We start from the raw sequence: 14,758 nt of genomic DNA on the forward strand, positions 1-14,758 counted from the left end.
CATGGACACAACAGGAAGAGTTGGAGCATATGGGGGCAGACAGTGTATCACAGCCAGCAGGGTCACTGCACAAAACAGCACAAATTTGTTGCTTCCTGTTGCCTTTCTCTTCCTAAAACTCTCCTTTAAATGAAGAAATCATCAGACTAATTTTTCCTAAAATGCCAACAATGACTTCAGGAGCATTAGTCAACTGAAGCATCTCACATCGAGGGGGCACGTGAGTAAATGAGTGGCTTATTTTCTTTGTTAGTTCAGGTAGCAGGAATGAACAGCACTTCATTGATGCATCATTCAAAGCAATCAATTTAATTGCAGCTATAATGTAGGAAACAATTTAGAACGCAACCATTTGTAAAGGTTTAATTGGCAGCTTCCCTGGTAGCCAAGCTCAGCTCTCCTGGTTACACATGAGCAGGCGATGTAGGCTATAAATGGGAGACTTGACTTAACTAGGTGCCTCTGGTAAAACACAATCCTAAACTCGTGCATGTACAGGACTCTGCATCATAAAGATTCCACAATTCCAAGGTTATATGAGCTTTTACTTTGTCTGTGAAGGTTCTCAGTCATCCAGGTCATCGTAGTCAAAGGAGCTTGCAAAGAAAAGCGTCTGGACTTCTTTAAGTTACTTGAAGACTTAAACACTCTCCAATTTTTTGACTCTCCACCATTTGACCTTAGAACTGAAGAAGCTTCTCGGATGAAGGTGAAACATCTTCAAGTAACTTAAAGAAGTCCAGACGCTTTTCTTTGCAAGCTCCTTTGAGCTTTTACTGTGTTCTGAAAGAGTTGCTACTGAATTGAAGTCCAACAAACTTGCAGGAATCTACAAACTGAATCGGCTTGAATGGATGAGATGAAGAGAAACAGGGCATAGCGGCAAACATGACAATACAGGTCAAAGCTTCAGTAACAGAAATTCAAAATAAAGATAGTAAAGACGCAACTGTGGTAAAATATCAGCTTAAATAGACAATTTCTTTAAAATCTTCCCTCTGTAGTAAAAACCTTTGTGCAAAAACAATCTGCTAACATTCTGTTACAAATGTTTTGTAATTATCGGCCGGCTTATTTACCGCTATTTCTTTGTTCTTGATTAAAATCTTCCCACATCTCTAATTGCACTTGCTTTGGAAAGCACTGTGTCACAACTGAATACAACCTTATTCCAAAAGCCACAGTGATCCTTTGACAGTAAGCGAGGTCTTTACTCCACCGTTTCTTTGGAGGTTTTGAAGCCTTGAGCAGACACACCAGAGGGCATTTTTTGAAGACGCCGCGGCAGATGGAATATTTTCAGTCTCCGGGAGGAAGGTTGGCACTCTGGCCTCCTGCAGTGAATGTAGCTGTAAACAGACATAAACTGATGTGTCCTACAGGGCATGTTGCCATACATATCAGTCTGAGCTTTGATCTGGCAACACTCGCACTCCCATCTCGCCCCACCTCTGGTTGCTGCGAGAAAATGAAGCCTACGTAAAATTGAAGGGGGTGCAAACCGGAGGTGTAAACGTGCGATGAGCAGGAATGTCAGCAGAAGCACTGGATGGAGCATGAAACTCATCGCTGCCTGACACGAAGAAAGAAAATTAAAGTGAAAAAGAAAAGATAGAGGCAGGGTTGAGTTGCAAGCCGCCGAGAGAAAGCACGAGGAGGGCGGTGTGAATGGATGAGATCTTCAGTATAGAAAGGCTCTGTTAACGCTATTGATAGCCTAAACAAGACAGTGTGTCTGCTCAGTTTTTGCTCCATCCTGCCCTTCTTCTAAGTGTTTCTCAGTGGGTTTTTTCTCCTCTGCAGCTTGAACCGTGTGATAAAATGCACGCGCGTACACAACCACTCTGCTTTCTCAAAGGGGGGACTTTATCACCTCGATCTCTACAGCTGACAGTGCTGCTGGAGCTCTAATAAACAGGCATTTTACATCATTTATATTGTCTAACAGGGAACGGGGATGCTGCTGCGCGGCAGCACAAAATGCATGTGTGCGAGTTTGTTCGCAGACAAATGTTTGGCGTAAAATGAATCAACCGATGACTCCTCGTGCTTACGCGACTGCTCCTCCGTGAAGCTCGTTTCACCTAAACCTCTGCATCCTCACATGCCTTTGCCCGTCTGCAGCAATGTTACCTCAAAACCAATCCCACACACGTACCCACACACACATTGCACCGATCTGTTCGACACTTACATTCCACAGGATGATATACTTACAAAAGCAAATCCAACAAGAAAACAATACGTTTAAAATAAAAAGAATAACAACGGTCATTTCATTGATAAATCAGTGAAGTAGAAAACTAGCATGCCATGTTGGATCTTTTTCATTTACAAGGGGAAAAAAAACAGGGCTAGAATTTAATAAGCATGAAGAAAAAAAAAAAAAACTCCACATGAGGTGGAGGGTTTTGTCAGTTTCGTGGGTTTTTCGCCCTGTGGGGGCTGTTTGGGCATTTGTAAAGTCTTCATTGTCTCAAAGTCTGTCCTTCCCTCCAGCAATTGGTTAGTTCAAGCCAAAGAAGAACAGAAAAAGCCAAAAAACAAGTGTACTCAAGAGAAGGGACAACATATGGGATTCTCTTCCTTGCCAAAAGTAGGCGCCTCTTCTCTTCCAGTTGTGTTACTCTTTGGCAAAATGAATGGTGAGAGGAGACAGCAGGACAGAGCAGCTGGAATCTGTACAGACGATCTGAGAAGGGGGAAAAGGATGCTCTAAAGAGGGAAAGCATGGATGTATGTTTGAATCAGAGTCTTTATCCCATCGAGCACTGGGGCTCCTCTCCATTTGGTGCTTTGTCCCAAGGCTAAGCGTCATACTTCTTTCCCGTTCTGTGAATGTGGTGGAACAATGTCATGGAGAATGCCATGCCCAGGAGCTGTGGAGGAAAACAAGGAGATCGTGAACACATGCTCGTCTGTCTATAGTATCTATTTATGTGTAATATATATGCAGGTGTGTCCGTGTGGTCTATTTATGTTGATGCCTTGGGCTGCGTTGCTGAAGCACAATGAATCGTGCGCTGAATCACGAACACATTTTAGTTCAGTTTCTTTTTCTCAGATAGCCTTCAAATGGAAGCTCTGGAATCTTTGCGATGGCAAAATGTACAGCGTGTGCGAGCATTAAGCCAGTGAAGTAAATTGAGATGCCATTGAATCAAAGTAGCCAGCTATGTCTTTGAAGTTTCCATTACCGCTGATGCTTCCACATCAAACACAGTCGCGAGGCTGATCCTAAAACCATTATCTGGCAAAGTTGTGATGACAGGGAAACTGAAAAATACTGAATGCTGCATAGTTTTTAATAAAAAAGGAAATGTGGACTCCACTGGGGAACCCTATGGTTTGTGATTAGCTGGGGAAAGCTGCTGATTCGCTTTTGGTTTCAGCGGCTTCAGAGAAAATGCCACCTTAAACTGGCGTCAATAAAAAAAAGAAGTGCCATTTTAGGTAAACATCCAGCTGAGACGGAGTTAGGACAGATGAAAAAGTGCTTCAGAGCCAACCCAATTATTTACATCTGAGCTCATCTGTCTCTGACAAAGTTTCTGCTGTCTGCTTCATTCAGTCTGAGAGACAGGATGACAGTTGCTCCTGAAGGATGCTTTAAAGCTCAATCACAGATTCCTGCTTAAAATGTGGAAATATTTCTGGGATTGAAGCATTGTGGATAAACACACACAGTACATACCGTATTTTCCGCGCTATAAGGAGCATATAAAATCCTTTAATTTTATCAAAAATTGACAGTGTGCTTTATAATCCAGTGTGCCTTACGTATCAGAATCAGAATACTTTATTGATCCCTAGGGGAAATTATTTAATTCTGGTTGTGCTTACTGATCTCGAACCAATTTTATGCGGCACACGGTGCTCAAAAATCTGTCAAAAAATGTTTCAGTACGACTTTGGTAAGCTATGAAGCCGCGCAGCTTGATGGATTGTCGGAGCATTATGGCTGCCGTAGTCAGGAGCCTCGCGGACTCGGTGTAATCTAGGTCCAAAAATCTGTCAGCTTCAGGTCCCAAAGTCTAACGATCACTGCAACATCACTGAGACATCCATGAAAACAGAATTAGTTACATTTAACAGAGTTAGAATTTAGCAGGAAGTTAGCTCGCTAGCTTCCACCTAAACATGATATAGCATGTTTGACTGAGAGATTTCTGAAACAAATTCAAACGTACAGCTCTGCTATCACTTCCAACATAAATGAAGACAGAAAACTAAACAGCAGTGACGTTTGTAGGGTTACTGAAGTTGGGCTAGCTGGTATATAATGATGTGCTACATGGTAGCTAGCTACACAGCTATGTTAGCATAGCATAAACACAGTGAAGCTAACTTTTTTCCACTCGATAAAAGTTAACGTGAGGGTTCCCGATGATTAGGAACAAATGCAATCACATGGCAGGATGCTGTAAACGGACCAAACTTCAGTCAGGAGAACAACTGAGATAATCCATCCACAATATGAGGTTAGTTATTAATATACTGCAACAACATGGGAATAGAGCCGCTGCCAGAGAATTCAACAATTGTACGGAAGTGGAGGAAGCAAGAAGAATGAGCTGAATAAAGTTTGACTTATCTGACTGTTTTGTTTCGCTTAATGTGCCTTATGGTCCGAAAAATACGGTACTAGCTTGTTTCTGGTGCCAAATCATTAAAAAACAAAAACAAAATAACATTATGGGACATTAGCTTTATTTATGATGCTCTTCATTGTCACGTCTGCGAATATTTCCCAACTTTACCTCTGGTTTGGCCTGAATCAGAGGAGGATGTGTGTGCGCTCCGAAGTCTCAGTGTTCTGCACATGCCTGATGTGCGTTTGGAGGAGAATGTGAAATTTAACAAATTCTTCAGAGCATAGTGTGGTCATATATAATGCACACATTTCTCTGATGTGACTGTGCAAGAGCTACCCCTCCCTGAGGACATTATTACGTGCAGAATCATACAAAACTCAACAGGGAGGTTTGCCTTCCTTGGTGAGGACACCTTGCTCTGAATGAACCATGAATTCATGCATTAGCAAAGTGAAGCCTCGTCCTGCGTGCATGCAGTCACAGACATATCAGGCTAGGCAGAGAGAAAATATCGAAAAACAAGTCTTCACAGCATCAAAAATAAAATCAAGGGCACGGACATACAAAATGAACTGTACATCTGAGAAATCTGTGTCAAATATCATCTATGTGAAATGTAAATATTGTACCGAAAGGTTTCATGGGCCGAGATATTAAAATATTCTGCACTTGTCATGCACCTTGGCAGCAGAAGAAGTGAAAAGGATTAGAGGGTAAGGTGCAGTCAGAGATGTCGGGTGTTGTAGATTAAACGGACTTAGGAAAAAAGGTGCACCAGACAGCTATTGCCACAGAGGATGATTCAGGAAAAAGACCAGATCTCTGCTGCATCTTATAGTGAATTTACAAAGTCAAGGGAGTGTGAAAACATTCTCTCAAGAAGGTGCAAATTGAAGCAAAAGACCCCTGACAGTAGGGCTGTGTGATATGACCAAAATCTCATAACCCGATATAAGAATTCTATCGCCCTGACAACGATATAAATCACAAAAATGTTACATTTTCTGTAAATTCTGTGAATCTCGGGCAGAAGTGTTTCCAGCTGCGCGTCATGTAGCTGGAGTCGAGTGTTTTAACCGATGCATGAAACTATTTTTAGACATAAGTTGTAACGGCCGCCGTTTTCGTTGTGAGTATTTATTACACGGCGTGCTGCGGGGAAAAGCCTGTTCTAACGTTTGAGTCTAAGGTTTATTTTTTAGCACCTGGCGGCTCTTTTTTTCTTCTCATCCATAAATAATCTATTTCAAGGGGCCCGGCTGGGCCCCTTCCAGGGGGTGGGGTGCCCTCAGGCCTCTGGCCTCTGGGCCTGAAGCTCGGTCCTCTCTGGCACAGCTGGCTGCCGGCAGAGCCCGCGGGCACGCCACTGCAACCCCCTCTGGCCTCTGCTCCCTAGCTGCTGGGTGACCTCTCGTTTGGGGCTCTACTCAGCTCTTCCCAGGAGGGTGGCACGGTTGACCCCCTTTTGGTGGTCCTCCTCGGGTCCTTGTACTCTGGGGCCTCTGGATATCTGGGGCCTGGATCTCCTCCATACCTGCTTCATACCCTGGGGGGCGGGGCTATGGCTCCCCACACTCCCTAGCAGATCGTTACATGGAGAAACCTTTGGAATACAAGCGTGCTGATCCACACAGGTGTGCACACAGGTGTTCACAGACGCAGACCACACCTTTCTTCTGCCTCAAAGCACATTGTGCGCTGTCTATCTGGCGTGCTGCACAATATCGTTTAATATTTATCTACTGCTAGCTAGTTTATTGTGATGGTGCTGTTTTTATTATGTTGCTCTTATTTTGTTTGCTTTCTCTTCTGTTTTTTTTTCTCCATACAGGTGATCCAGGTGTTTTGTTTGTTTTTCTTTCTTTCTTCCCCCTTTCTCACCGTCTCTTCTCCCCTCTGGTTTTCTTTCTCTCCCTCTCTTTCTTTCATTCTTTCTCCCTGTCCTATCCCCCAGTCATGTCTGTCCCGTTTGTAGCAACCGAAAATAAAATAAATTCATAATTATAATAAAGGTCAATCAAATGGACCAATATGGCAAGGCCACGATGATCCACTTGGTAAAATAAATCTGCTTGGCATCTTTCTTGGCCTTAAGACAACAATTCTGATGCTAAAGATCCAAACGGGACAAAAAAAAAAACAAACAAAAAAAAAAAATCTATTTCACGTGATTCAGTTAATTTTGAAAAGTCTCAACAGGATCTTGAGCTTTATTGTGAAAGGTTTATGTGGAACATAAACAAGCGGATATGCGATGCTGTTACCGTCGTTGTTGCTAACGACAACGCATAAAAACAGGCGCTTGTCCATCCGTAGTGTGTTTATATAAAATATAAGAGAAAGAGAGAACTTTAATAAATGAATATAACCACTACAGTGACCATCAGAACGATGAAAAAATATTACCATAAACAGTTTATTTTGCGACACCACGAAACAAAAGATAGCGTAAAATGAAACGATGGACGTTTTTATATCATCCGATATATATCGTTATATCAACAGCCCTACCTGACAGGTTGCCAGTAGTGGCATACACAGACAGTCTAGCGTTCACACTCACTTTCAGTTGAACCATGCATGAACTCATATTGTTCTTGCTGCCTTTGTTGTCCACCATGCTCACACAGGTTCCTGTGCAGTTAGTTGTGCTGGCTACCTAGCGCTATCACAGCTAACCGGAGTGAAAAAAACAAAACAAAAGACGTAATACAAAAAAGTCTTGCAGTCAAAATTTGCACAAATACGGTTAAAAAAAAAAAGGTTCCCTGTTGTTCTGTGAGTAGACACTTTTAGAGTGCAATCTCAAAGTAAGTGGAAATACTACATCCTGAAGAGACACCGAGATAAAGAGGGATACATCTGAAGCAAAGTTTCGTAGCAAAAGACAAACAGAAGCGCCAGTGGAATTTCTACCAGCACTTGCTACAGAGCCTTTAATCTGCGACTCTATACCTGCTCCTCTATATTCAGCATCTCTGCTCTCCTGTCTTCTCATAGCTCCTTATATCACTCTTGGCACAAAGCCACTTCACACATGATCAGGGCGCACAAGACAGGAGCTTCAATATTTCAGGACGTGCTGGAGCCCAGAATGCCCGGTGAGCATTAACCTTTTAACTGTTTTCAATGTCGGCAAAAGACACAAAGCAGGAAAAACAGGAAAGAGTTGTTTCTCACAAATCCTCCTACCTCCACTACCAAGATGACCATGCCTATGGTTCCCAGCAGATACTTATTGTCATCCAGCCATTCCTCCACTTTCTCAAAGCAGCCCTGAAAAAAGGAACAAAACCATGTTAAAATACCATTAAAATATACATTTTCAGTTGGCGATGGCTGCCCCCTGTTCAGTTACCCAGGAGGAAACTCAATCATCTGGTTTGCAGTTTTCCCGCACGAAAGGATTTCTTTAATGTGAGCTATACCGTAGGATGGATAACTAGCAGGTGAGTTATTAAACGCAGCTGAGTTATTGTGAGCGATGACATTTATATGCAGACGTATGGGACACATGAGCCGACGTGCGCACTAATCGTACGCTTAAATACATTCCCACCTGGGTTCATGCAGAGGCTACTCATTGGCAGGGATATAACACGACGCACTTAAGGGCGGTTTCAGCAGCAAAGCTGTGCCCCTGCTGGTCTGTGGTTGCTGAGGCAGCATGTAAAGTTAACTACAAAGCGTGTGGCCATCTCCTCTGGGCAAGATTACACACAAGCTTTTAATGATGAGCTTTCCCAATGGGCCAGCTCAATGTCTGTCTTTTCTCATTTTGGCAATTATATTACAGCTTTTAATCCTCTACTTTGGACACGCTAACGAACCACATGCCAGACCAATAGCAGATTAGAGTAGTAATACGAGGGGAAACTGGTGAACATTGTGCTGCACGATTTTGTGAGAAAAGAAGAGCTGTTGTCTCGAGAACAATAGAAAAATCCATTGGATTTAGGCAATAAGAGGGAAACTTTAAAGCGACTTTAAGTACCCACAAAGTGTTGGAAAAAACAACAGTGGATTAAAGCTTACAGATGCATGCCTCTTTTGAGTTTGGGGAGCAGAAATTGGCAACTATTGTATTTTAGAGCAACAAAAGTGTAATTTAAAGGCAATATGTTAGAGCACTTCAAATGTGGCGTTAAAAAGTAGGACGCTGTGGATCTAACTTTGCAATGCATCACGAGTTAATGGGAAGAAAAGTATCAACAACCCCCAACACGGAGCAATTGTTCACTCTGTAGTCGCTTTGTGTTTTTGTTTTGTTGTCCCTTTCTTTCACTTTTCAGTCTTTTTCTTCGTGGTCACTTTGTTCCTCTTAATTTGTCTCTTCGCAGCTGTTCATCAATATGCTCGTCCGCACCTCTCTGTAAGTAGTTTCTGCCTCGAGTTGTTTTGTGTTGTTTTCCTGTTATGGACATTTTGCATTTTGAGTCTGTTGAAGTTTCTATGGTGGTTTTGTCTTTGTGGTTCTTTCACAGCTCTGCAGCTCTTTTGTTAATTTAAGCCAAAACCAAAAATGCATTAACAAAATCGTTTCAAACCAAAACTTCTTGGACGCAAATCCTCGGTGAAGCACAACTGAACACTGCAACAACAGTGACAAAACCTGTGATCACTAAAACAAGGTAAGTATGCTGATTATTTTAAATTAGCCTAACTGTATGAGCATGGTCATAACATGACAACTTAATTTGTTAATGAGTTGGGAGTTAAGTGAGTTTGGAACCCATATGGAGAAGAATTGTCTAAAGCAGGGGTCTCAAACTCAAATGAGCCGCGGGCCACTTCTGGCACCGTCATCTCATTGGAGGCCACTTCAGTGTCCAAGTAGTACAAAAAAACAAACACAAAAACACCCACTAATATTTCCTAAAATGTAGTGTTTTGTTTGTTTTATTTAATTCCAAATATTGTGTAACAAGACAAAATTGCAAAGATTAACACAATTTTTTTCTCACTCTTAACTATCTGAAGCCTTTCAGTTTCAGTTGCCATATGCAAGTTAGCACAGCGTCAACATTGCAATGAAATGTATTTGATGAGCAGAAGACAGTCACTCAGCAGTGTAGTGCAGTAGTTTCACTGAACTACCAAATAAACAGCTCTTTCTGGCCAGACACATGGAAGCACTTTTGCTACAATTTTGTTTGTATTTAACAAAATAAAAATGCAGACATAATCGTAAACATTAGTTTTCGACTGCAAGTGAAAATTGTTTTCTTTCTAAATAAATCTCTCACTGAACTAACACAGCCCTCAACATGTTTGCACGCTCTTGTTACCTCGGTTGTTACCCTTGGAACGAGCTTTACTGTCTGGATCAACTTTGCTAGCGAGAGACAGGCGTTGAAAGGCTGCCCCAGCAGAACTTTATTGTTTCGGAGGAAAACACGAACATAGTGTACAGTCGAGACTTAATAGCTTACTGGGCTCGTCAGGCACTCTTTTTGTGGTTATTTTTATATCTACATGCTTCCAGCTCCCGTTTCTGCTCGGTAGCGCCTCCTACTTTTCAACATTCCCTTTTCCTCCCTCCCTCACGCTCACACACAGCGGGAGGGGCGGTCCCACATGCTCTCCCTGCAGCAAGGACTACACCGCCCATGAGGCTACAGTCTTAAAGGGCCATGCCTGTAACACTCTGTCATTGTATTAAATCATTTTGCGTATAATAATTTAAAAAAAGTTTTCTTCACATCAGTATTTTGGACCCCTGGTATAAAGAATCGAAAAATACAATTTTTGAAACCCCAGAGCACAGCTGCAGCAGTAATCAGGATGTACAAAAGAGCCATCGTAACACTAATCAGAGCCACAGTGGCCCTCCACCTGAAACGCCACAGACAGCGCACTTCTTCCAAAGTACAGCTCTCAAAATCGGAAGAACAAGTGGTTCAATCTCACAATGGAAATTTGAATTTTAGCTTAGAACATTGCTTAATGTCAGTCTCTATATCCGTCATAAAAACCCCTCCTCACTCTTCTTCTTTGGCCTAAAACTGAAAGATCGAATGTTGCTAAAGAGCTAAAAAACAGCCTGATGAAGATTAGGATCACAAGATAAATTGGTTTGGCTGAGATGGGGATGATACACAGCGTGACGCTCAACTGATTGTAAATATGGTATCTAAAAGTTTCAAGGACACCGGATGGATGTTAGACAATGTCAGACAGGGATCTTAATTGTGTACTTGAGCACCGAGGAGTAAAAACACATTGAAAAGTGAGGAGCAGTCAAAACTATCAGGTGCTGGAGATGTTGGAGATTAAATGGACTGAAAAAGGTGCACAACAGACAGCTATTTTTATACAGCATGACTCAGGAACAGAGCAGAACTCTGTTTGGATCTTGTACTGAATTTACAAAACCAAGGGAACAGAGAGGAACAGGGAAACATTTTCTCAGGAAAGGGCAAATTGAAATAAAGACTAATACTGAGCCACCCCATCACAGGGGCAGCATTTACTGAAAAGACAGACAACCGTTTTACAATGACATAGTCATACCGCGGGGACGCTAAAACCCTTTTGTTATGTAGATGCACCAGTCAAGACCTTTTTGCTATTCTGGTTGTCCACTGTGCTTACGTCCCTCCATAAAAGAAACAGGCCTGTGCAGCCTAAAAAGGCTTCAGTGTCAGTAAAAACTTCACATGTATATATTTTGTAGGCGCACTGAGACTGCAAGGCAAAAAAAGATAAAAAGAAAGAGTCTGGCGGTAAAGTGAAAAAAGCAACCGGGGTTCCTGGTGAGTGCTTAGAGCACTCTGAGTTGTTGCAAAAATGCAGCATAAACAGTCTGCGCACACACACAGCCAGCCAGTTAATTGCTGGCTACCTCAAGTTAACGTCTGTTTCCGTTGGTACATTGGCTGACTCAAGCAAACGAACAGATTACACTTCAGCACTCAAAACTGCACGAACGTGGCAAAACAAGTTTGATTTTCATTAAGGCAGTTTTACAGCACATGTTCTAAGTAAATGGAAAACCTACTATGAAGAGTGACAGTAACAATACAAAGAGGGATAAATGGTACCAAAAAGCACCACAGAACGACACAGGAAATCCTTCCTGCCCGTGACCGTCTCCCTGTGCAACTCCTCCATCTAACACACTGTAAACACTGCCATAGTTACACCCTGTTTGCACACGCTCTGCAGCTAAATACCAAATGACAAAGTTCAGTCAGAGTCAAATGTCAATCATATATATTCCACCTCTGTAATATCCTTTGTCAATATTCTTGATATTTATAATTGAGTGACTTGTATATATTAGTGCTATTTCTTAAATTTGTAAACTCTGTAACATATTCAAATAGTTTAGTCTGTTACTGTTACAGTCTTGGAGTAACCACATCAATTCTTTAAGGATTAATAAAGTATTCTTGTTATGCCTTTTGGCCAGAAGTCAGTAGTTAGTGCATAATCTGATTAAGTTACATAAGCAAAGTGATAAATAAGTTCAAAGTTAAGAAATATTATAAGTAATTCATGCTAAAAACAGTAAAAATGTGTGTTGGAAATTTGCTCAGAGTGAGACATCGTTATCACAAGCGATCTTTGTATTGTATGTGCGGAAATGGGAGCGAGGGAGCGCTCTGATCATTCGCATATCTTTGACGTGTTTTCTCCGTTAATGCCGTGAAAAGTGCTTCGGCAGTATTAAAAGAGTGAACGAGTTCATGTACACGCTAAAAGTGCCCTACACGCTTGTGCCTTGGGAAACGTTCGTCTTTGTGAGTATTAATATGTTCAGAGATAACTTTTATATGTGTTTACCTGGAGGGAACTGTGATGCTAATGTAACGTACGTGTTAAGCTAGGCTAATCAGTAAGTTTGTCATTAAGATGTGTATTAGCTAGCAATTTCTTTTCACTTTCTGTATATTTCAGTTACAAATAAGAAATAGCAAGGAGAGGCCTTGAGAGAGGATAAGGCTTTAAAGGGTCTTCATGAAAAGCAAGCCTTGTGTGGAAGATCTCGTCAGTGTTGCCAACTCCTCTGTAAGGAAAATCGCTATTGGCTGTCCTAAAAGTCGCTAAATGACGTCATCACCTAATTTGCATAATTGGTCATGCTAATATAATTGTAACCTATGTTGTTGGAGAGAGAAATAACATCGTGGAAGAGACATAAAGTGAGTAAAAAACATCCTAAATGCATTTAGAGTTTATTTAGAACTACAAATTAAATTTATTTTAGCAATTATTGGTTTTTTTTAATGTCACAATTCCAACCCTGCTCCTTTACCCGGGCTTGGACCGGCAAAAGTGACCCGAAATAGGCACTCTGGTGGAGTTACTTTGTGTGTGTGTGTTTATAAGTAGTTTTAAACCTTGTGATCCACAAAACAGCATAACAGTAAAAGAGTAAAAGAAGAACTGACTGCATTACAGCACCCGCTGCTTGTTGAGAGTAAAAGCGATATGCGCTTTCACGTCTTTTTTTAGCTTTTTTTAGCTAGGGGGTCTGAAAACTCGCTAAATATAGCGACAAAGTCGCTAAGTTGGCAACACTGGATCTCGTCTATTTTGTTCGCTAGCTGTCTAGCTTCACGTGGTCACGTGTCGTGAGGGCAGCATAATTCTGATTCTGATGTCATAGCAGTTTTGGGCCCAGCATGTTTCCTATAATCTGGACAAGAATATAATGTGAATCATACAGAATACTTTCAGACTATCAGTTTTAAAAAGAGAAAAGTCAAGACAAACTATACAGCCGAGACTAGGTAGAAAATGACTCCGTGTATCATTCATATCCTCCAAAACAAAAACTTAAATACAGTAAGTATATTCTGTGGAGTCTGTCATTTTAATACAGTAAATCTGTTAGTTTTGAATATTTTATAAAGAGCAGACACGTGACTCTTATACTTAAAAGCAAAATACTGAGAAGCCAAACTCTACATCGGAGTCCAGGTCAACTCACCCTGTTCCAGAACATGTTGGTGGAGTTCCGCCCACAGTTCTGGTAATGCTCCTGGCAGCAGCGATCAGGAACTACTTTGTCCTTCAGGGCCTCGTGCCAGTCGGTGTATCCTATCACTCCACAGCATTTCCACTGTTAATGCCATACAAATGTCAGGTGGAAGATGAGTTAATGCTCGGTGTCCTCAGTGGCCCCAAAAAAGCTCAAACAAACTTTAATTAAAAAATTTAATTGGTCACTTTCCTTTAAAGGACAGCAAAAAAGGACTGAAGTGTACTTGGACAGCCAGTTTGGGCTTTTAAGGTCACACTAATACCACAGCTACAAGCCAGGACATACATTAGCTGGAATATCTGAATAGATTTTAGTCATTTGTGCTTTCACACTAACGTTTCTCATATTGTAAATGCACGGTGTTACTTACCTCTGCCTGGATGATGTTCCAGGCATTTCGCAGGCCTATGTTGTTTTCTGAGTTGTACAGAGCCAGCCCATCCTTGAGATCCTGTTTGGCATTCTCACGCACCTGGAGAGGATAAAAGAAATATTAGCCTTAGTTAGAGATCTTAGTTTGGAGGGGTTGGCTTTGCAAGAACAGTCCGGTGAGTTGCACCATTCAATACGTCTTTATGTTGTCTTTATATTGCAGCAGGCAGTTGAAGCTTGGGTGTTTGTAGAGGTGCACTCGGATTATTCTACTCTTTTCAAACTGTCAGCATCCTTTTCACACAGATGCAAACAGTAGTGGCAGGTGTGCAGTTAAGTGCTTTTAGTGGACTGTGTATGACTGACGAATCATTAACGCGAAGCAATCCGACACTACAATATAAAGACATAAAATGCCAGCGCCTTCACAGTTACGGGGAACCTCTTGTCTTGTCAAATAAAAATAACTCTGCAACAGTAACGCGGACCGCTGTGTGATGTCTGACGCGTCATGTGTCGCTCACACGCTCGGCTTCAACATGCCCTTCAGCAGCGCTAGCAAATCATTTTCCTCTTGAGTGAACACCAACAATTTGCTCAGGGTTGTGCCATGTCTGAGGGAGATTAATATCTCATTCGCTGTGTTAATGAGATACAAAATCAGAGCTTTAGCTCTCCTGCAGTTTCATACGCCTGTGGGGATTTGCTAACTGCCAGGACAGATTGAGAGGCGCTTTAGATACGGGGTAATTATGACTAGAAAAATGACATGGACTGCCAGAACCACGCTGTACATCTT

General features: G+C 41.7%; 1 protein-coding gene and 1 long non-coding RNA gene across 3 annotated transcripts in view; both read right to left on the reverse strand.

Annotated features, from left to right (window-relative positions):
- LOC146515877 (uncharacterized) overlaps positions 1–14,758 on the reverse strand; it is a 331,877-nt gene that overhangs the window by 108,977 nt on the left and 208,142 nt on the right. The gene's annotated exons all lie outside the window — the stretch shown is intronic.
- Positions 761–14,758, reverse strand: part of tspan9a (tetraspanin 9a) — a 222,220-nt gene continuing 208,222 nt past the window's right edge. For both annotated transcript variants that reach the window (XM_085165093.1, XM_085165092.1), the window contains 4 exons: positions 13,958–14,059; positions 13,534–13,665; positions 7,788–7,871; positions 761–2,879 (listed from right to left, as the gene is read on the reverse strand). In XM_085165093.1, the coding sequence (XP_085021219.1) occupies positions 2,808–2,879; positions 7,788–7,871; positions 13,534–13,665; positions 13,958–14,059 (390 nt within the window). In that variant the 3' untranslated portion in view covers positions 761–2,807. The remainder of the gene's footprint in view (positions 2,880–7,787; positions 7,872–13,533; positions 13,666–13,957; positions 14,060–14,758) is intronic.

Source organism: Neolamprologus multifasciatus, chromosome 7, assembly GCF_963576455.1.
Source record: "Neolamprologus multifasciatus chromosome 7, fNeoMul1.2, whole genome shotgun sequence".
Lineage (NCBI taxonomy): Eukaryota > Metazoa > Chordata > Actinopteri > Cichliformes > Cichlidae > Neolamprologus > Neolamprologus multifasciatus.